The sequence below is a fragment of the Sciurus carolinensis genome, chromosome 15, assembly GCF_902686445.1.
Source record: "Sciurus carolinensis chromosome 15, mSciCar1.2, whole genome shotgun sequence".
NCBI lineage: Eukaryota > Metazoa > Chordata > Mammalia > Rodentia > Sciuridae > Sciurus > Sciurus carolinensis.
This window is the reverse complement of record NC_062227.1, coordinates 68,203,616-68,226,510: the sequence shown is the minus strand read 5'-3', so window position 1 is coordinate 68,226,510 and position 22,895 is coordinate 68,203,616. Positions and strand designations below refer to the sequence as shown.

The following is a 22,895-nucleotide window of genomic DNA, read 5'->3' as shown; positions in this document are numbered from 1 at the left end:
CTTGTTAAATTGTCAGGGCTGGCCTCGAACTTTCCATCTTTCTGCCTCAGCCTCCTAAGTCCCCAGGATTACAGGTGTGTGCTATGGTGCCTGGCTGCATTTTTTAAACATGGAAACATCTTTATCATTTCCTTATATGGTTTATGTACGATAAGAAATCTTACATTTAGATAACATGACATTTTCTATAACTCATGTGCAGAGTTCAGAGCCAACCATGATCTAGGTATTTTAATTTTCTTGGTGATTCTTTTGACACCGAAGTTTTAAAATTCTGGTATATTATGTAAAATTATTTTAGCAATAAAATCTGTAATTTTTACCTTCAGTAGGAATTCCTGTAGTTCTTGGTGAGTTTTTGTTACTGTTGTGACCGAAAGATCAGACCAATTTACCTGATTTAAAAAAAAAAAAACAAAAAAAACATGTTGTATGGTTATTGTGTAGGCAGGGAACTGGCCAGAAAAAAGCCATGTGTAAAAAAAAGGGCCTTAATTAAATTTTATTAACAATTAGAAATATAAAAAGTTCATCTACTGTTGTCATAATTTCTTCAGTTTTTAAATTAATTGCACATTGACACTTTGCTCCAAAATTTTCCAATAACTTCCAATTTGCATGGTTTTTTTCTTTTTGAAGCAGCCTTAAAATGTGACTGCTTTAGTAATTTTTCAGAAAGGAAAATGTCTTCCTTTTTTGTAACATAGGACTTTAAAATGACATTCTTACAGTGTAAATCTATGCTTCTAAAGACAGACGTTCTATCAACTGAAACTTACTAGATATACATTAAGAGAAATAACTGGAGTATACTGCCCCTTTTTGGTAGTACCATTTCATATTTTTAGGAGAAGCAGGATTTCTGAAGTGACTTCATCATTATCTCATATCTTTAAAATCCAAGTAAGATGTCTGAGGCAGCTAGAACACCACCAATTTCAGATGGAGAAAGGAAAAACTCAAAATGATGAATTTATTGAGGTATGATCTAAGGAAGCACAAGAACTAGAACTGGAACCTATTGCACAGCTTGACCTTTGAATTACTTTTACTTCAGTGGACTCCATTGTGGCCCATTAATAATTTCAAACCTATAATTCTGAGCTGAATAAAAATTTGAGCCAGGCTTATATATAAGTCATACCAACTTATCATGTCATAATTAATTATCATGTCATAATTAATCTGATACTTAAAAATACATATGAAATTTTATCCGGCAACTCTCAAAACAATCTGTTTTAAATATTCAAGTGTTTACTACACAGCGTCCTGTGTGAGCACTGTCTGACTCTTGTGTCAAGGGACACAGGAATGAAGAAGAAAGTGGATGTTTCCACAGGCTGGAATTCATAGTCTAGTGACAGAGGCAGGTAAATCAAGTGAATCCATAAGAATTTCCATCAGTAGTCAGTTCTACTGAGAACAGGGCATGGAACAAGGGAAGCTAAGACGTCAAGAAGACCCTCTGAGAAGGAGAGTTGAGCTGAATGTAAGTCAGGCCTTGGTCCAGAGCAAGGTGACAGTGAAGGTTTGGCAACAAAAGGAGAGCCAATGTGTTGAGCATCCAGGGCAAAGAGTGGAACACTGCCAGAGTGAGACGAGGAGACTGGACACCTGAACATCAAGCTAGTTCTCCTTCAGAGTAGAAGCAAGGGTTCTGAAATTCATTCAACGAACATACCGAGCAAGACAGATGATGAAGACACTCTCTCTACATGACATAACTTATTGGAAGGATCTGTGAAAGGTGTGATAGTAAAAACCTTGGATAAAGGAGGAAACTTTCTGTCAGAGGGTCAGAAGGGACTCAGAGAGATATACAGTTGAAATGTGGCAAACAATGCCTTCGGGAGAGGTGGCAGGGGAGGGGACCCGGGACTGAGGCAAAGCAGCACAGAAACATGGCCTCATTCTACCTAGTTTCAGAGTATGTGTGGTCCAAACTTAGAGGAAAGGGCAGGACAATGAAGCCCCAGCAGGAGGAATTGGGAAGATGTGGACAAGGAATCCATGTCATAGTCGACAAGCAAAAAGGAGACCTAGAAGGCTCATCCTGGGAGTAACAGAGCTGAGCTTCATGGTTATTCAGAGAGCTGACTGAAGGACAAACGACTGAGAGCAGCCACAGGAAAGAGGACAAGGCAACACGCAAGGACTACACACGTCAAAGAGAGAGAGAGGAGGAAACGTTAGGAAAACAATGTCGGGAGAGACAAGGTCTATGGTCTTGATTTCAGAAATACTGGGGGAAATGTCTGCTTTTTAACAGTATCTCTTACATCTTAATTGTCTTCCTAAATCTAAGGCTCTAATTTCTTTTTAATAAAATTGCCACTGTAATTTTAATGTGATACACCTTTAAAAAATCGGCAAACCATGCACTGTATAGTGAAAATAATATATTCCCTTACTTAAAAAGCAGATATATACATATGGGTGTGGAAAAAAAAAAGATTTTCCCTTAAATTAGCAAAATTGCCATAAGTTCTTCCAAAAACCACTTAGTAAGTATATGAAATATCTTTTGTGGGTGAGAATAGCTTACTTTGAAAGTATACTCCCAATATTTGTCAGCCCTTTTTCTCTGGACTCCTTTCAACATTATCTTCTCGATGTGTACAGCTGAAAGAAAAAACACACACGCTGACTTGTGCTACAGGGACTAGACATGCACTTCAGTTACCCAAAGTAACCCTACAATATGACAACTCTTTAGTAATTAAGCTATTTACTTTATCTTTACTACTGGCCATAAATCATGAAATAAAACAGAACCACAGCAATATGACACTCATCTACAAAGTAATTTTTTTCTCCAAAGATTCAATGTGCTAAATGCCTACCCAGTGTCAAGCACTCAGTTAACATCAAAGATTCAAAAAAACAGAATAAGATGCTTGCACTGAAATAAAAGATGTTTTTCTAAATGAAACAGTTATCAATATTACTACAAATAGAGCCTTTTAGGATCAACTAAATATGCTTTCAATTATCTATACACAGAAGGTGTAAATCAGAAAATATTTTTTATTTTTAATAAAAAATACTTCATACATAACAAGTTGACAAAAATTTCTACTGAGGAATTTTTCACAAATGTGACCCTTAATATTATACAACTGTAAACTATAATCTAAACTGAACGTTATGTGAACTATGAAGGTTTAGTATAGCAAAATTTTCCACAATTTGTAGTAAACTAGGGGACATCAGTGATGCTAAACTTAAAAATAATTTCTCTGAATTCAACTAATAATCAGTTTATTCATGAAGAAAGTAAATATACAAACTCCCAACTACTCATTATATACCTCCCTTGGTAAAAGCATCCTCTCGAGGAAATAAATCACATAGAAAAAAAGCCTATTTGCAAAGGGCCAATCTACTAAGTGCAAAGTAAGAAAAACAGATTATTGTTCAGTGTATAAACAGAAGAAGCCCTTCATCAGTAGGAAGGTAACACCAGAGGCTGACAATAATGAATATGTAAAGGTCACAAGGCAATGTTAGGAAGGCAACAATACAATATGGTGGGTTACTGCTGGATTTAGGGGAGCAGGCATTGGGGAAGGAAAGGGGAGGATTTATTTTTGCTCTAGATAAGTTAAAATAGATGAAGTAGATAGAATATACACAGTGACAATAGAGCAGAGGAGGGGATAAGACTGTCACAGACTATGGAAGGTGGGCACTGAGAAGGCACAAAGCATAAATATGCAGGAAAAAGCACTCATGGTAAACACAGGGAGCATGACCAGGGCTTGGTGCCAGCTTCCAAACACAGTGCTTGGGGGTCTGCTTCTGGGCCAGGCATTTTGAGGATGGAGATAAAAGAAATCTTAAAAGCCAGATGAGAAGTCTGTAAATCCTAAGACCTGTGCAATATTACAAAGACCAAGGTGGGGATGGGAGAGTCTGCTGTTTCCAAAAGCTGCTGCATTAAATTACTTAAAGAATGATGCTATTAAATAAAACCCTTGGGAACTAATTCATGTTCAGAAGTATAACAGCTCTACCTCTGCAAATCACTGGGTTTAAGGGTTAGGGAAACTTTTTTGGTCAGATTTTAGTTCAGTTTAGCAGAAAAAGACATGATGGCATTACAAGACATGGGAACATGGTGTAGTTTCAGCTTGAATTTCAAGTTATACTTGCTGTTATCTACCAGAATCAAGATAATATAAGACAGGAGAGTATGTGGCAAGGGATGGCTGAGAATGCCTTAACCCTCATAAATTGAAACTAAACAGCATGTATTATGTTTACTTTTTAAAAAGTTGGGCATGTAAGAAAAATCATCTATACCACCTTATAGTTAATTGCTAGCATTTGGATACAGTGTTTGTTTTTCTAAAATACTTTATTAAAACAAAGGGACCTTCACTGGTCATTCACATGTTCAAAGAGCTTAACTGAAGAAGTCTTAGTATTAAAGTAGTTTAGTTACGGGAGTACTGTGATAGTGCAAACAGAAGTGATAATTATGGAAACATTTTTATCATTAAACATCCAGACCTTTTTCCTCTATAAGGAAAAGTGAATTACACAAAAGGGATTATTACTGGAACTGGAAAAAGATATACTGACATAAATTCAAAGTTGTTATAACCAAGTATAGTGCTTACTGTGTTCTTGTTTCTTCTAGAGCCTAGATGGCAGCCCACACTTGAACCTTTCTCCGAATACAGGCTAACAGATTCCACAAATGCAAAGAGAATATCCAAGCTTTTCTTTTTTCTTTTTTTATGACAATGTCTTCTCATCTCCCATCCCAGCCTCCTTAAAAACGTCATATTGCAGGAAAAATGGATTTGTAAACAATTTATTCACTCTTACAGTGAACTCTGCACAACTTTGTTTTTCCAGTAGACAGTAAGTGCATTCTGTAGATGTAAAATGCTATACTAAAGATTTTGGGAATAGGATAAAGTCTTTGCCCTCTGGAAGCACATCACCAGGTTTGCAATACAGCCAAAAAGACAACTGACTATGAGACAGAACAGATAAGAGCATGCTTCAATAAGCCATGGCTGAAGAACAGGGAGGAGTCCAGAATGCAGAGGGCAGAAGTGGGAGGACTGGCTTTTAAATGAAACCTAGGACAAGCAGGATTTTGCTACTCTAAAAAAGGAAAGTGAAGAATCAATCATCAGTGTAAATAGTACTTCATTTTAAGTTTTCAACAGAGGAAGCATACCTTCTCGCTGAGCTCTATGAGGTGCCATGGTAAGTCCATCCTGAGGTATTGGGGCTTGTTCTATCAAACCAGTCTCATTACTTTGCAAGTAATCACCATGAGCAGTGTCATTCTAGAGGAGAAAGGGAGACATGTTACTCTACGCCACAGAGTCATCCCATAAAAATAAACCAGAGTAAAGTCTTGCAGTTTTAATAATCACTTTAATAGCAAATTTTAGAGATCAAGTAAGTAATTATACACTAAGGGCAAAAAGGCACAAAGTGTCAGAGACACAAGTATAAGAAGTATCAATATTTATCTTCATTTAATAATAATATCCTATCACTTATTTACTTTCCCAGCTAGCTATTATGGAACAAAAAAAGGGCATATTGCTATTCAGAGTTGCTAGTGATGACAATTCTATACCACACTGAACCAGAATCAAAGGAAGACATAGAATAAAAGATACCCTTCATGTTAATCACCCAGAATTAAGGGCATTTGTACTTTTACACTAATCATTACAGAATTTTTACTCATTGCTTGGTTTTAGTGACAGTCTAACAAGATGTTCTGTTAGGAAAAAGTTTTACAAAAGTTGTTATTAATACATACTAAATTTTTTAAAAAACAAGAATGTGAAGAATATTTATAAACAGTGAGTTTACTACTAAGGTCAAGTCATCTGTTATGGTTTGGATATGAAGTGTCTCCCCAAAAGCTCAGTGTTGGAAACATGATATTCAATGTAGCAACGTTTAGAGGTAGAATGACTAGATTATGAGAGCTGTAACATCACTGATGGATTAATCCATTTCATGGGTCACTAATTTGAGTAGACTACTGGGTGGTAACTGTTAAGTTGGTAGGGTATGGCTGGAGGTAACAGGTCACTGTGGGCATGGCCTGGACCTATATCTGTCCCTGGCCCCTTCCTCTCTGCTTCCCAGCTGCCATGAGTTGAGTAGCTTTCCTCCACCATATTCTTCCACCATGATGTTCATCCTCACCTCATGCTCAGAGCAATGGAGTCAACCAACCTTGGACTGTCACCTTTGAAACTCTGAGCACAAAATGAACTTTTCCTTCTCTAAGTTGTTCTTGTCAGGCATTGTGATCATAGCAACAAAAAGCTGGCTAACCCATCTTCTAACAGCAAACCTAATTAAGTTGGCTGGGCCAGTCAATAGCGAACTAGTTTATGCCCAAGAGACCAGCTGCTTGTAGTAATGCTAACCTTACAGCTTTCAAGAATTAAAGCACTATTATGTACATACTATTATTATGAAATATTAAACTAAAAAATTGCACTGTTAAAGTTCCCTCTTACAATTTACATCTTATCTCTTTGGAATCGAAAAAAACACCACTCATATCAAAATTGCCTCAGTTTCAAGAACCAATCATATTTCTATATATTTCGCATTGCTTTTTTAGTTGTGTAAAGAAATGAAGTGATCTGAAAACCTTAAACTTCCCAGGAATCTCCATTTAAGGCATTTTGCTCTCCTATATAGTAACGCTTTCTGGTCTAATGATGAGTATGGGCTGCCAGCTGACAGCTCTATTTGTGGGAATAAAGCACCGCATTAGATACTCTTGGGAACTAATCTTCAGCCTGTGTCTTCTGAAAACCCACAATAAAGATCAAACATCTGTGAAGACCCATCTAATGAGAAAGAGAACACAGATCTCTTATTTCAACATCCAACCTCTGAATCGTTGTTTGATAGCATTTATCAACTTTCAATATCACTGATTTTTTAAAATGTAGGTATGAATTCTTTTAACAATACAGATCATACTATCTCTTTCATTACAAAGTTGCAGAATCATATTTGCCTACAAGGGGCTTTGTTTCTCAAAAACTCAACATAACAATATACAGTCATGCATGTATAAAGTTACATGCTTGAAGCATGTAAAAAGCTGACAGAAGTATGAAGCCAGGGGTATCGCTCAGTGGTAGGATGCCTGCTTAATGTGTACAAAGTCCTGGGTTCCAAATGCCAGAAACACACACACACACACAAAACCACCAACAAAACCCACAGAAATAAAGTGCCATAATCCTCTCTCAAATTGTTGGGTTAACTGAAAGAAGTTTCTTGACTAGGGTCAACCATTTCTTCTATTGCTCATAGGTGGTATAAAAATTAAAAACAACACTTTTTCAAATACAGATGAATGCAAAAATATGCAAAACAAATCAAAACCACAATGAGATACCACTTTACACCCACTGGGATGGTAGTTATTATCTAAACACAGAAAACGAGTGCTGGTGTGGATGTGGATATACCCTATAAACCCTGATGCACTGATGGCAGGAATATGAAATGGTACAGTCCCTGTGGAAGACAACATGGCAGTTCCTCAAAAACAAACACAGAATTACCATAAGATCCAGCAATTCTATTTCTAGACATATGCTCAAAAGAACTGCTTTCCCTCAAACATTATTTGTACACCACTATTCAGAGGCACATTATACACAACAGTCACAAGGTGGAAACGACTCAAATGTCCACTGATGAGTGAACAGATAAAATGTGGTATATACATGCATGACTGGAATTCTGATACTATGACAAGGTTGAATCTTGAGGACAGTGTGCTAAGTGAAATAAGACACAAAAGAATATTACATTATTCCACTTAAAAGTTACCTTATCAAACTCATAAAGAAAAACACAATAATGGGCTGGGTATGGTGGTGCATGCCAGTAATCTCAGTAACTTGGAAGGTTGAGGCAGGAGGATCACAAGTTCAAGGCCAGCCTCAGCAACTTAGCAAGCCCTAAGCAACTTGGTGACACTGTCTCCAAAATAAATAAATAAATAAAAAGGGCTGGAGATGTGGCTCAGTGGTGAAATGTCCCTGAATTCAATCCCTGCTACCAAAAGAAAAAAGAAAAAAAATGAAAATACAATAATAATGGTTACCATGGACTGGGGGAGAGATGGAGGACGCTGATAGCTGCACAACAACATAAATGGACTCAATTGTCACTGAACTATATACTCCAAAAGGGGTAATGTGGCAAATCTCATGTATATTTTCACATAATAAAAATTAAAACGATCATACTGCCTCCAAAAATTGCTAAAGCGATGAGAAAGTAGTTTGCTTCAGAAAATCACAATTTTAAAACGTGAAGTTAATTTTAAGAACACGATTTAACAGGGCTGTGGATATACCTTAGTGGTAGAGCACTTGCCCAGCACATGTGGGGCCCTGGGTTTGATCCCCAGAACCACCAAAAAATTTTAAAAATAAAAAAATAAAAATAACAACCAAGGAAAAGCTTCCTGTTCAATAAGGTAGGGAGAAAAATGGGAGTCTGAGCTTCTATCCAATGACCTAAATGCATTAACCCATGAAATTGTTTCTTTTTGTCCCCAAGCCTTAGTATGTACCAATGCTATAAAACCATTCAGACTAAATTTAAAAGCTATTTATAAAACTCACACAGGAGTGAGAGATCAGAATATGGCATTTATTAGCCCCAACAGAGAGTGGCTATCAATATTCTCAGAGCTGGGAAACACTGTATTAGGATTTGGCATTACCTGCACCTGTGAGAACAGGCACTTACCCTAAGATAACCAAATTACTTCCCTAAACCAACAAAATTACACTACTCATATCATTGGGCAGCCCCTCCACAGACAGGATGGGCTCTTTCTCAAGAACCTTATAGCATATGGTCTATTCGCACCATACTGTACCCTCTAAAACCACTGAAACCAAAAATCAGTTATACTGTGGGAAACTATCCCAATTAAGACAGTCTTAACAAGAAACATAAAAAGTCCCCAACATGTGCTATTATACAGTGCTCACTCCTGTGACCGAAGTATTTAACTTCCACAAGCAAGGTACTATCCACAAGGTACTAACCACAAGCAAGGAACTATCTCAACTTCACATCAGACTCACATCACCTCTGAAGCAAATCACAAACTGAAAAACACTGAAGGCCACAACCTCAACTACCCAAATAAGGAAATCGTAACTAATGACTTCTCCATTCTGTCAAACACCACCACCAGGTTGGTACCAATTTATGCATCCCACACACAAAAGCTTACTGAGGGAGTGCAAATGGTCAAATTTTGAAATAGTATTTAATAAACACAACTATTCAGCACTGAAGATTCATTTCAAATCTGTACCATACCACACTCTTTATCTAAAGAAAGAATTCTTTTTATTATTTTCAAAGCAAGAATGACTGTACTATATGGCAGCAAAGATTTTTATAAAGTACCTGGGTAAGTAGATTCAAAATAAGCACCCCCCCAACCCCCCCCCCCCCCCCCCCACACTGCCTGATGCACTTAGTCTTAAAGCAATATTGGTATTTTTGGAACAACATTTGAAAAGTGTAAGTATAAGAAATTATGATTGAGCACTTATATGCAATGCTGACAAAAAATGAGACAAGATGCATAGCCTTCGGGAACTTAAAAATCTAGTAGGGAAGGTCAAGTTTATATGTTAAAAAATACAAAGATTATATACATGGTACAAAAATGAAAACAAATGGTGCTGGGAAAAAACGGAAATCCATATGTAGTAGAATAAAATTTAACCCCTATCTCTCACCTTACACAAAAATCAAAGTGGATCAAAGACCTAGAAATTAGATCAGAAACCCTGCACATACTAGAGGAAAACGTAGGCTCAACAACTGTAAACACCTTGGCTCAGGAACTGACTTCATTAATAAGACTCCTAAAAGCACAAGACTTAATCAATAATCAATAAGTGGCATGGCATCAAACTAAAAAGCTTCTTCAAAGCAAAGGAAACAATCAAGACTGTGAAGAGACAGCATACAGAATGGGAGAAAATCTTTGCTACCTGCACCTCAGAGTGTTAATTTCCTGGGTATATAAAGAACTCACAAAACTTAGCACCAAAAACCCCCGAACAGCTCAATCAATAAATGGGCAAAGGAACTGAAAAGACACTTCTCAGAAGAAGAAACACAAAAGGTCACTATATGAAAAATGTTCAACATCTCTAACGACGAGAAAAAATGCAAATTAAAATTACACTGAGATTTCATCTCACTTTAGTTTAAATGGCAATTATCAAGAATACAAGTAACAATAAATGTTAGCAATGATATGCAGGGGAGGTACACTCATGGGGCTGTGATTGTAGCTCAGTGGTAGAGAACTTGCCTAGCACGTGTGAGGCACTAGGTTCCATCCTGAGTCCCACATAAAAATAAATTTTAAAAAAAGGTATTTAAAAAAAAAAAAGGGTGCATTCACATTGCTGGTGGAACTGCAAATTGGTCCAACCACTCTGGAAAGCAGTATGGAAATTCCTTAAAACACTAGGAATGGAACCACCATTTGACCCAACTATCCCACTTCTCAGTTTATATTCAAAAGATTTAAAATCAGCATCTACAGTAATGCAGTCAAATCAATGTTTACAGCAGCTCAATACACAATTGATAGGCTATGGAACCAACCTAAATGTCCTTAACAGATGAATAGATAAATAAATTGTGGTACATACACACAATGGAGTACTACTCAGTCATATAGAATGACTTCAGGACATTTTCAAGTAAATGGATGGACCTGGAGGCAATCATGCTAAGTGAAGTAAACCAGTCCCAAAAAACCAAAGGTGACTATTTTGCTGATATGTGGAAGCTAATTCACAATAAGGGGAAGGACAGATATTAAGCGGATTAGACAAAGGGATGAAGGTAAGGGAGCCAGGATTGGAAAGGTAAAAACAGTGGAATAAATCCCAAATAATTTTCCTATGTACTTATATGAATATACCACAGTTAATCTCCTATCATGTACATTCATATGAATGGGGTCCTAACTAGAATATATATTCCATGCTTATACAATTGTATCAAAATGAATTCTGTCATGTATAACTAAAACAACCAATAAAAAAATAACAATAATACAATTACAGAAGTACCAAACCTCTAACAGAATACACATGCTACTAGAATTCAGAGTTGGCAAAGAATCTGATTAAGATTGCCAAAAGGATAATTAGAAAGAACATCATGCAAGAGGTGATGGCATGAACCCAGCCCAAATGATAGGTAAGATACGTGAAGAAACGGTGGGTAAAAGGGACGTTAAGTCAAAGACCTACTAAAGGCCAGGGTCCATAATCACTGAAAGAAAACGTAGTATGATTAAATACTGATTTAGGAAGATGTATCCAGTAGCAGTATCCAAAACAAAGAGGTGGAAGAGCTGAGACAAGGGAGTCAGGGGACTACTGTGAGTGTCTAGGCCCAAAGTCCCAAAATAGAGTAGTCAGCAAGAACAAAGAAGGGCAGTCAGGATGTGAGGGTAGAAGAGGATTAAGGTGAACAAGCAAACCTAGGTGACTAAAATATAATGGTACTACTGAGACAGCTGAATGAGTCTGGAAGATTCTTTTTAATCAATGATGTGTTCTTTTAATACAGATTAAGTTTAAAGTGACAGCTGACCTTCAGGGGGATTACATAGGCTTGTGCACACACAAATGTTTCCATTGGTTCACATGTAACCCATTGACAATCTAGTCCTTTAATTGGACCCTCAAGGCCCTCTGTAGCCCAACCACTGTTATCTGTTTAAACCACCACAGTCAAATTGTGCTAATCATTCTCTGAATCAAGCATGTATTTCACTCTTGTTTACGCATTTTCATACACATTATCACATTCTCTTCACAACAGTTGTATAAACTAGATGAGCATGCTATCCCTATCTTACACTGGGTGTCAAGCCTGGAAAATGACCTTTCAAACCTAAATCTCACCTCAATAAACCATGGGAATGAGCATCAGACAGTTCTAATGAACCAAGACAAGTGGAAGGGAAATAAGGTCACATATTCCCTGGAGCATAGGAACAGAAGGAAATGAACTACCAAGGGCCCAAGGCTTCTCCACCTGTAACAGAAACACCTGGTGAGGCCACAATGATTTACAAACATAGGAACCAAAAAAGTTACTGAGTGAAGGAGGCTTCTGTAATAAAGAATTCTTGTTAAGTGAAAGTACGACTACCACAGTCCCCCACAATGAAAAACAGAGCCTCCAACATTAAAATCCTGTATACTGAGAGTAATATAGGCCTCTTTTGCTTGTTTTCAAAACAACAAACTTAACAATTCAAAAAAAAATTAAATAGCCAATATCATAGCCTCTATAAAGCATAAAATTTTTCTTTAATTATGGATTCCATTCTGTTCTGTGAACTAATGAAGAATTATGTAACTTAGCAAACATGCAAAACAGCTTTAAATTACAGAATAGTATCCTAGTTAATATGAATACTGGTTAAAGACTTAAGTAGATTGTAACTGCATGGTAATTCATGATATTCCAAATTCAAAATATGTATTTTCCCCAATCCCATTCCCAAACACAATACAGGAAGAACATATTTTAGTGATTTATAAACCAAATGATTGCTTCATTTCAGGTTTTAACAGGTTTTTGGTATATCAAGAAAAATAACAGCCCCACAATATATGTCTCAAATATTACCTTTTCAATAATTAATCCTTTGAACATCAGTCTGTCCAACAGCAATAAAGAAATACATATGAATACTCCACCATTAAGTTGAAAAGCAAAGGAAAAAAAACCTCACATTCCTGAAAATGGGAGGCTATATCTTAGTGGAAAAGAAAGCTTGCACTGAGCACTAATTTCAACTGAGAATGGGTGTTCACGATAGTATATGAATTATTTCATAACTTATTAATCCAATCACCACAACCTCAAAAAGAAGTTACCATTCCCATTTTACAGATAAGACTGAGGACTGGGGGCTTCAGTGGCCTGGTTAATATCACAGAACTCATGGCAGACCTTGAATTTAAACAAAGGCTCTACCAAACATGGCTATGGTTCTTCAAGGCCTTTTGATAGCCTCTACAACATATTTTCAATCCCTTCACCCCTACAAAAAAAACAAAAACAAAAAAAAATCAGAAAAAATAGTAAGGAAAAATGTGTATGTAGATAGATATAGACATATCTTAATTAACTCAAAGAACTTGCTTCCTTTCCAGCCCCCTTAATAAGACACTTGCCCTCAGGGTTTTTATCTGAGAAAAACCACCATACAGAAACAATGTACCTGGGGAAAGATACACAAAATTTTAGTGATTACTTGCTATTAAATAATCACTACTTAACTTGGATATTCTAAAAAACCTCTTCCAAAAGTCTTTTATAACTAAAACTGCTGCTTTCTTGCTGCAGTCACATCAACCTAAATTTCCCATGAAAGGTAAGGTTATTCTTGTTCTCAACTCTTGAAATGTTATACCCACAACTACCTGCTACTGACTTCTATGCAAGGCTGACCTACCTAAAACTGCTAATATATATTGAAGACCATGTAAAAGACACTAGAACAATTGGTTACTGAATTCTATCAATTCAAATATAAGTACCACGGTCACACCCAATGGTTTAAGTGAAGAAATCCTTCCACGGGGCCCACTGCTCCAACGATACATTTTAAAATATCAAATATTCTAGCAATGGTTGATGAATTAAATAAAGGTATCTATCACAAGAATTAAAACTATTCTCTTAAAGTCATTTTTTAAAGCATCTTTTTAGTGTCTAATACTGCAACAAATATTGACAAATTTTCCTTCTCATTTTAAGTAGATGCTCCCTCTATTCTAGTTGGCAATCAAGCTTTCTAGAAGTAACAGCATTTGTGTTCAAATCTTTCAGTTTTCTTTTTCAGGCCCTAACACTACTAATACACTACCTGTATTGCAAATTTAGTGAATAGTATTTGGTCTACCAAATATGATAAAAATAATTTATACCAAGAAAAAAGGAACAAATTTGTATTTTTTTTTTTTTTTTTTTACTAACGTCACTTATTTTAATAAGAACCTATGGCCACTGAATTTTTAATGTTCAAATAATCTGAGTTCAAACACGGTTTGTAGGCTTAAATGACATTAAAATACAACATTGTGTATCTTAGTATTAGAAGTTTTTTTTTTATCCTTTATTCAAACTTTAGTACTATTTGCTAAGTCAGTCAACTAAGATTTAAGAAGCCTAAAAATTCAACCATCAGAGAATGGCCAAACCAATAATACTGACCACTAACCACTATAGTATCTATTCATTTTATGTTTTCACATCTTTTTATTGCTGTTTGGGGATAAAGCTCCAATGTTGGAATATCCATGCTCATGAATAGCTGAGTGTCTGTAAGCATGCAGATATAGGAAGCTTGTCTGTCTTGGTTGATATCTTTTCAATGAAGCAGCAACAATACTAGTATCCTTTAAAATACTTAGGCAGTCTTGTTCGTAATACATACTTTATAATGTAGCTTCCTAGTAAAATAAAAAGACCCATTTTTGAAACCAGGTGCTTTCAGCTATGCTATCCATGCAGTCTAACAGAACTACACCAATCATACATATTTTCTAGGGCACTGTTCAGAGTATTTTCACTACTGTTCACTGACTTACTGCAATTTATACAAGTTATTAGAAGTAACATTTACCAAAACATCATCCAAATCACACTAAAAATAAAGAACGTCTGGAAATGACAAAATGTAAAAACATACTCGTTCAATCTTTTTGTTTTCTAATGTGACCTAGTAAGTATATTCTATGGACTTGTCACCTCAACTATGAACATTGTAACCATGACATGACATTAATTTTGTGCTGAACATGGTCAACTCCAAGGCTTGTAATTAATATAAAACTGGCACTAAAATACATGTTCTATGAAATCTACCAAATTATGCTTGGTCCATGTGTGAATACACCACAGTGGATCTAGATTATGTAAATATTATAAAATGCCATGGGAAGAGAAAACACAGAGAATGAGATTCATCAAATTATCTCTTAGAATATGGCACAACGAATCCCATTATTATATTTAATCATAACGCACCAATAAACTTTTAAAAAGTAAGAAAAAAAAAGCATGTTCTACTTGTAAAACTTTTTTTTTTTTTTTTTTTTTTTTTTAAAGAAACTGCTTCATATTACAGGAAACAAACCTCGTTGAGAGCCAGGAGCACTATTTTGGTCTAATATAATTTTTCTTAAATAGAAAATTGGAAGGAAATTATTTTATCCATTTAGTACAGGAGAAAACATGCTGCTTGGGGCACCAAAGAGCTTCACTTGAGCAGCAATAAGAAAAAACACGACTCCTAAGCAATTAGAAGTTGCTTGTGGCCACAGGGCTACTTCCGGGGCAGTAGCGGGCCGCCCCACGATTTCCCCTTTCCTAGGGTACTGACACGGCCAAGCGGTCCCAGAGCACGCGGGGCGCGGCCATCGCCCCCGCCGCGGGGCAGGGGCGCTGTGGGCGCCGCCCGCCCTCCCGGGCACCGGGCACGAGTCACGTGGAGGCGCGCGGCCGCCATCTTGCGGGGGTGGGGGAGGGAGGAAACTGCGGGACAGGCCCCACTCCGCCGGCGGCTGGCCCACGCCAGCGCGTGACCGCCGAGTCCTCCCGCGGGCTACGGCGCCTCGACGCGAGCAACGCGCAAGCCCCAGGCTCCTCCCTGCAGACTCCGAGGTAGGCCCTCCCTCCCTGGGGGCGCATGGCGGAGCGAGGCAGAGCAACAGCTGGGTTGGACTGCAGCGAATGAGGATTTAAATCAGCCCACCCGCACCAGCAGCCTCGGGAGTGACAGCCCAGGAGCAAAAAGATCCGCTAAAATGTCTTCAAGGCCAGAAGGAGCCACAGCGGGAGGGTTCGGAGGCCACTCTGATAAGCAGAAAATGCGGGGTCGTAACAGTTTAATGAGACATAAATGATCTGTTGCAACCCTAAACTCCTAGAGGGAAAAAAAAAGTTCTTACCAAGCGTCTAGAAATAGCCTTCAGTGTCACCTGTAGTAGAGTGTACCCCTATGATTTATTCCCCCACTCCAACTGATGGCCACAGCACCGTACTTCCTGAGAAGTAATGTGCTGAAATTAATGGCAGGATGCCCAACCTGCTTTGTCCACTCCTCCCAGCACTCACTGGTTGCCAGAAAAGGCCATGCACTGCAGTCAAGATGAAAATCTCATTTCTCTGGTTAGCATACACGCTCCCCTTAGTCTAGTTGCTTTTACAATATTCACATTAAAAGCAAAATTTAAAGGAAAAAAAGATAAAAAAAAAATCTAGAATTAAAAATCCAAAATCAGCGTTGTACTTTGTATCCTTATTGCATGATATGAATGGAATGATATAAGCGGTTCCGGTTGTGAAACATTTCATTAGAACTAGAATTCAAGGTTATCTTTACAATATACACTATTACAAAAACGAATGGTAGGATATCTAAGCATTGTGCCTGAATTCATGCTTTCTTTTTTAATGGCTGTACCGCATCTTTTCAGATATGTTGGTGAGTAAGCTTAAGGGTGGAATGAGCTTTTACATCATTACACACATTTGTATGCTAGTAGAACATAGGCACTGGAGGATGGTAAAAATTCACATTCACCAAGAAAATGCTAGGTGCTAGCATTACTATATCTGAGTTTGATAATTCTACAACATAAATTAGTCACTTCACAGAATCCTGGCAGTTTAAAGGAGGGACTCAGCCTAAATTCTCTATTGAGTTCATGGGTATTGAGTTCACAAAGCCATTAGTGAAACATAATGCCCACTTTTAGCACTAGGATAGTGAATGACAGCAAATATAAGTTGAATTAACTTTGAAGCGAGGTGGGAAATCCCCTTTTCCACTAGAGCATCCTGGGGATCACTTAAGTCGAAAAGCATGACATCCAAATCAATACTTCGAAAAGTCTGATCCACAAAAAAAATGCTCTTAATGTACATGGTTTTCACTCAGAAACCTACTCCCCCCTTTCTCCCTTAAATTGTCACTTTCAAGGACTTTATTAGGCCTAAATAAATTTACTTCATGGCTCTATAAAAATTCATTTTTTAAGGTTTGTGACAAGTGGCTCATCTAGATTCTCGTCTACCTCATTTTGGCGTTTAAATAATTCCTTTAGACAATATTAATGCCTATAGCAAAGGCCAACAGATATCCTGGTCTCAAATCTGTAACCCGTTAGAAAGCTGGTTACACTAGAGGTAAAGGGCATAACCAGGTCACCCTCGGAAACGTTTCTTATCCAGACCTTACCACTTAGTTCTGTCAATTCACAGGTCTCCACATCAGGTTTCTTCTAGGAGTACAAGTTCTCTGAATAGGTGCCAAATGACCCATACGACTCCTTTGAATACACTGAGCCTTAAAAAATAGTCCCTTTATGCCAAAAACAAGGGCAACACCTCTGGGTCACCTCCCCCAGGAGTAAGGTACAGCTTTAAGACGAGTAAGCCAGAAGGGGAAGGCAGACACTGCTCGGGGCTAGCCTGCGGTTAGCAGGCTCCTCCAGCGCTCCGCTTTTCCCCTGCACCTAGTGCGCAGAGATGCTCAAAGCCAAAAACGTCCCGAGACCCTCCATCCGAAAAAGGGCCCTGGGCTTCTAGAGCATTCTGTTATGGCGGGTGGCTATGTGTGTATGGGGTGGGGGGAGGGGGGAGGGAGTGAAACTGAGCGGCCCCACAAAATGAAGATGAGGCTGTGAGCCGCGGGGTGGGAATCCCAAGCCACCTGCGCCAGACTGGGGCTAGGTCAGGGGGCGTCGGAGGGCGAGGCCGGGGAGGCCACCGCTGCGGTGACTGCACCGCGAGTCCTGGGAGGCTCCACGCGCCTTACCTGGGCCCTGGAGCCGGCAAAGTTGCACGACTCCACCTCCGCTTCCTCGGGGCCCCCGCGGAGCGCGGTGCGGAGCCTCTCCAGGTGCTCCCTCAGGGTGACCCGCTGGTGGAAGGAGAAAGCCGGGTGCAGCGAAGCCATGGTGAAGAGCAGCAGCAGTTCCTCCTGGGCCCTGAAGCCGAGCCCGCCTCCGGCTCCGGGCTCGGCGCCGCCGCCTTCCGGGCCGGAGCCGTCCTTCTCGGCATCCTGCTCGCCGCTGCCGTCCTGGCCGCCTGGCTCGTCCTCCGCGCCGCCCCGCGAACCCTCGCCCCGGGTCGCGCGCAGGCTCTTGAGCACCGAGTCCACCTGGGGCAGGAGGCGGTGAAGGCGGCCGGCAGCCTCCCGGTTCTCCGAGCCCAGCAGCGCCAGGTAGACGATGAGGCGCGAGCGCACGGCGGGCTCTCGGAAGTCAGCCAGAGGCCCTGGGTCCAAGAGGCCGTTGGCCTTGGCCTCCGAGTCGCGCAGGTAGTGGTAGTCCTTGCGCGCCAGGTCCTCCAGGCACGAGCCGAGGAAGCGCAGCTCCAGCGGGTTGCACAGGTCCAGCAGCCCGCACATGAACTCCAGGCGCTGCGCGGAGCCCAGCACCAGCCCGAACCACTCGTACACTCGTTCCTGCTCGCGCAGCGCCGCCGCGGGTCCCCCGCCGCCGCCCGGCATGTCCGCCCCCGCCGCCGCCCCGCCAGCAACAGGCGGCCCGAGCCCCCGGGGCAGCGGCGGCTGCGGCGGCTGGGGGCCCCGCGGCGGGCCCGCGGGCGGCGGCGGCGGCGGTGGCGGCGGAGGGCGGCAGTCGCGGCGACGGCGCGGCGGCGCCTTCGCGCCCGGCCGCGCGTCCGCCTCGGGCTCCTCCACCTCGGGCGGCGGCTCGGCAGGGTGCGTCGGCTTCAGCGGCAGCTTCATCCTCAGCATCCTCGGCTAGGGCGGCGCGGACATGCGAGCGGGGGCGGGCGGGAGGGGCCGTGGGGCGGGGCGGGGGCCGAGGCGGCGGCGCGGCCGTCAGGAGCGGGGCCCCTCCATGCCGCCAGGGGAGGGCCGGGGGTGGGTCTCGGCCGGCGAGGGGGGCGGCGGCCGGCCGGCGGGGTCGCTGGCGTCCTCTTCCCGGGCCGGAGGCGGGGCGTGCCCGCAGCGGCTCCTCCCCCTGGGCTCCGCGCCGGCAAAGGGAGCCCGGGTGCGGGTGGGAGCGAGCAAGCGTGTCCTCCTTCCGCCTCCCCTCTCTGTCGTCCGCACTGGGCTGGGGCGGCGGCGCCTGAGCGGTTCCCTCGCGAGCCGGCGGGGACCCAGCGGCTGGCAGAGGAGGAGGAGCGGCTGGGCCGGGCGGAGACGCTTGCGGGCTCCGCGCACTGCAATTAAGCCAATCAGAGGCCAGAACTGACGGTTACGTAGATCTCCCCGCCCCAGGGACCGCCTTTCTCCGAGAAACCACGCCCAACTGCTGCCCGGCCGGCTTTCCCTGCGACTTCCGCGAGGTCCTAATGTCTGTCGGTCCTGTGGCTGGAGGATATCGGGTGGGACTGTGGGGCGAGGGGAGCTAGCCGAAGTGTGGCGATACACGTGAGAGGCCCCCGTTAGAAGCAGAAAGTGGGCGACTTCATTTTCCCGAGGATCCTGACCCGGTTTTGACTGCTGACACCCCTGTGCTTTGCCACCTCGCGTCAGCCGCCTACCCACCTCCGCCAGCGCGGTCCCGGCGTCCAGAGTCTGTCCCGGGAACCGGCATTTCACCCAAGTGAGCGCGCAGACCCCGAGACGAGCCTGTTCAAATCCTCCACCGCCTGGTGGGCTTTATGAAAGTCGGCAATGGGATCATTTCCACCTTGTAAAACTTTACAAGGATCATTTGTGTTGGCTCTCCGTGTCACAGATCAGAGAATTGGTCCGGAATGCAAGACTGTGGCGGTGACTTGGGGGCCCGTACATTTGGACAGCGAGGAAGCGCCCAGGCCCAGACTGACTGCACTGTGCGCAGGTGGGGCTGGAGACCCCACCCGCTCTGGCCCAAGGGTTGCTTCTGGTCTGTACACTCTTAGAAAATGATTTTTGCCACAGTTTGGGGTAAAGCTCTCCCCCAAGCTTCTTTTGAGAATCATTATTTGCTAAATAAGGTTTTGGTGCCCAACACTAACACTTTGAATCCTTGTGCCTGTATGCATTAACTATGAGTCAAGGAATTTAATAAGGTACCACAGGATTTAAATTGTTTTAAGGTTTAAAGGCTTCCAAAATGTCTTTCACACTGTTGCTTTTTTAGTGATACTGTCCAAATTTTAAAACCCAGAGGGATCTTTTGAGGGTTGATATTTAAAAAGGTGGATTAAAAAAAAAAACAACCCTAAAATGTTTTAAGTCAAGAAGTTCTACTACAGCTATATAATAGAAGTATGGACAAAAATAAAAATCCGATTGTAACTCCAAGATGTTGGGACATCTGTTGGGAGAATATATGTTGAACCCTCTGTATCTCACAACTTTATGCTGTATAAGTCAGTATAAGTCTGAATTGAACCCTAAATCAGATTCATGATAAAACTGGGAGATGGAAAATTATTTTCAACACATTTCAGGTTGGCAAATATATGAAAGCCATTCTTTCGTGTAACTTGCTATTTTCTTAAATGCTTTGGGTGTAATTTACATTCAGACAGAAACTTTATGAGGACTTTTATTAAACCATCCTGGTGCCATTTTGCTATCAACCTCAACTGCTCCTGTCTTAGCTCCTATTTCCACATTTCTAAAGCTTAGGATGGACTACTTTAAGCAACCAATAACAGTAATAACCTTGCTAGATATGCACATGTCCTGTCTAGATCTGGATGCTTATGTAGTGAGCAAATGTTTCACTTCCAGGTTGATTTTTACGTGGGACCCAGTCAAAAGGGTCTTTCCTTTTTTTTTTTTTTTTTTTTGGCAACAAGAATCCGCTTGGTGTGAATATTCCACAACACTGGATGCATGAATTTTACATCAGAATTCCCATTTGTGAATTCTTTTGTCTTTCTAGCTTTGACCAACTTTAGAAAATGCAATGATAAAAGCTCCTAAGCATAAATGGTATATACTGTGACTTAATGACTTGGGTCATCATCCATAAGCTCACAGTTTGCTCTTTATCACTTCAGTGAGTTGTTTTAGGGCCCTTTCTCCACACTGCAACCAGACCAGCCCTCAGTGCTTTCTCTGCCCTATCATAAATGAGCGGAAGAACACATTCACTAGAGTGAAGTACTAGTGCAAGTGCTTTTAAGGAAGAGACCTCGATGGGAATCCTAGAGTGAGATGGGAGTGTGTTTAGTTGGAGAAAACTACCCTGATGGTTCTGATGACTCCCTAGGAAGGTATTCCTTCCACCTGCTCTAGATTCTCTGATATTTTATATGTTCCCTGGATAATCCGATTAGATGGGCTGAATAGTCATAGTGTGTGTGTGTGTGTGTGTGTGTGTGTGTGTGTTATCCTAATCTTGCTAGAGGAATATATCCCATAAAAAGCATCTTTAAGCAAACAAAGTGCAATTATCTTTTGTCTCTAGATGATGTTTAGTGCACAGTGTACTGTTTTATGTGCCTCTTTAATAATGAAATAGTATTATTATTAATGTCCAAGTATGCCTATGTAACTAGAAAACTTATCAAGCCAAGATTGTACTTTGGATTAAGACACTAGCCAGTGATCGAGGAGACTTTTGCAATTAGGTTACTGTGAGAATTTTATCAAAACCCCAGATAGTTTGGTGGCTCATGGCAGAATGATAAATTTAATAATATCAACTCTATAAAAGAGTGCTCAAATCATCCACTTCTACCGCATAATATCCCGAAGCAGCCAATCTGATCCATCCCTAAAATTTTTTTCTGTCAGTCTTTGTTTTCCTGTTTAATTCCTCTACCATCACACTTCCTGTTTCCTCCATTATAATATAAATGTCTCAATGGCAATGACCATGTCTTATTCAGCTTTGTATTCTCCCATCTGGCACATAGCAGATGTTTGTAAATGTTTGTTGAATAAACAGATAAATGAACAATGGAAACAGAAGTAAAGACCAGAAGCTCCTGGGGCATTCATGTCCAATGGTGAAGAAATAGACATGTGTCCCAGCATTAACAGACTTGTGCTGAGTCACTCCAGCTGATTTGACTGAAGTTACATGCCCATTCCTGATCAATCTCTGGGTCCAGAGAAGTAGAGTCAGCTTTATCAGAACTATTAGAATTCCCACAGAAGAAATTCAAGGCTGTCAGAAAAGAAGGAAAATGTGGAAGTTGGGGAAACAACCAACTTGTGTCCAATATCATTGCATTTTCATCTATGGTTTTGATCATTCAAATTGTCCCAGATATAAGATATCTCATAGATACATATTTTTTTGTCTAGTTAGATCACATATATCATTTAAAAACAGTTAATATTAAATTGTTTTAAAAGAGTACACTCAAAAGGTTGATCTAAAGGTCTTGAAAACAACACAGGTAAATTATATATTGATAATATAACTTAATGAAAAATTTCTTATTAAAATTAAAAAGAGGGGCTGGGGTTGTGGCTCAGTGATGGAGTGCTCACCTAGTACATGTGAGAACTGGGTTTGATCTTCAGCACCACATATATATAAATAAAGGTATTGTGTCCACCTACAATTAAAAAATATTTATTTATTTATTTTTTTTATTATTTCAAATTCATTATTTCTTCAATCAATTTAGATTTTCTGATTCTTTAAAAAATATTTTTAAAAAATTAAAAAGATAAGGTTTTTTTTTTTTTTTTTGGCGGTACTGGGGGTCAAACTCAGGGCCTTGTGCTTGCGAGGCAAACACTCTACCAGCTGAACTATCTCCCCAGCCCAAGATAAGGTTTTTGTAAGGGTTTGTAAATACCTTATAAGACAAAGTTGAGATAAAAAGATATCATTGGTATTATCACTGTG

At 40.6% G+C, this 22,895-nt stretch overlaps 1 protein-coding gene across 4 annotated transcripts in view; it reads right to left on the bottom strand.

Moving 5' to 3' along the window:
- The window catches only part of Zcchc2 (zinc finger CCHC-type containing 2), a 58,051-nt gene extending 39,024 nt beyond the window's left edge, over positions 1-19,027 (bottom strand). For all 4 annotated transcript variants that reach the window (XR_007105169.1, XR_007105170.1, XM_047526314.1 and 1 more), the window contains exons 1-4: positions 17,933-19,027; positions 5,201-5,312; positions 2,549-2,625; positions 324-395 (exon numbers count right to left, since the gene is read on the bottom strand). Coding sequence is in view for 2 of the 4 variants with exons in the window: in XM_047526314.1 (XP_047382270.1) it covers positions 324-395; positions 2,549-2,625; positions 5,201-5,312; positions 17,933-18,877 (1,206 nt within the window). In the remaining 2 variants the exon portion in view is untranslated. The remainder of the gene's footprint in view (positions 1-323; positions 396-2,548; positions 2,626-5,200; positions 5,313-17,932) is intronic.
- Positions 19,028-22,895: the final 3,868 nt, after the last annotated feature.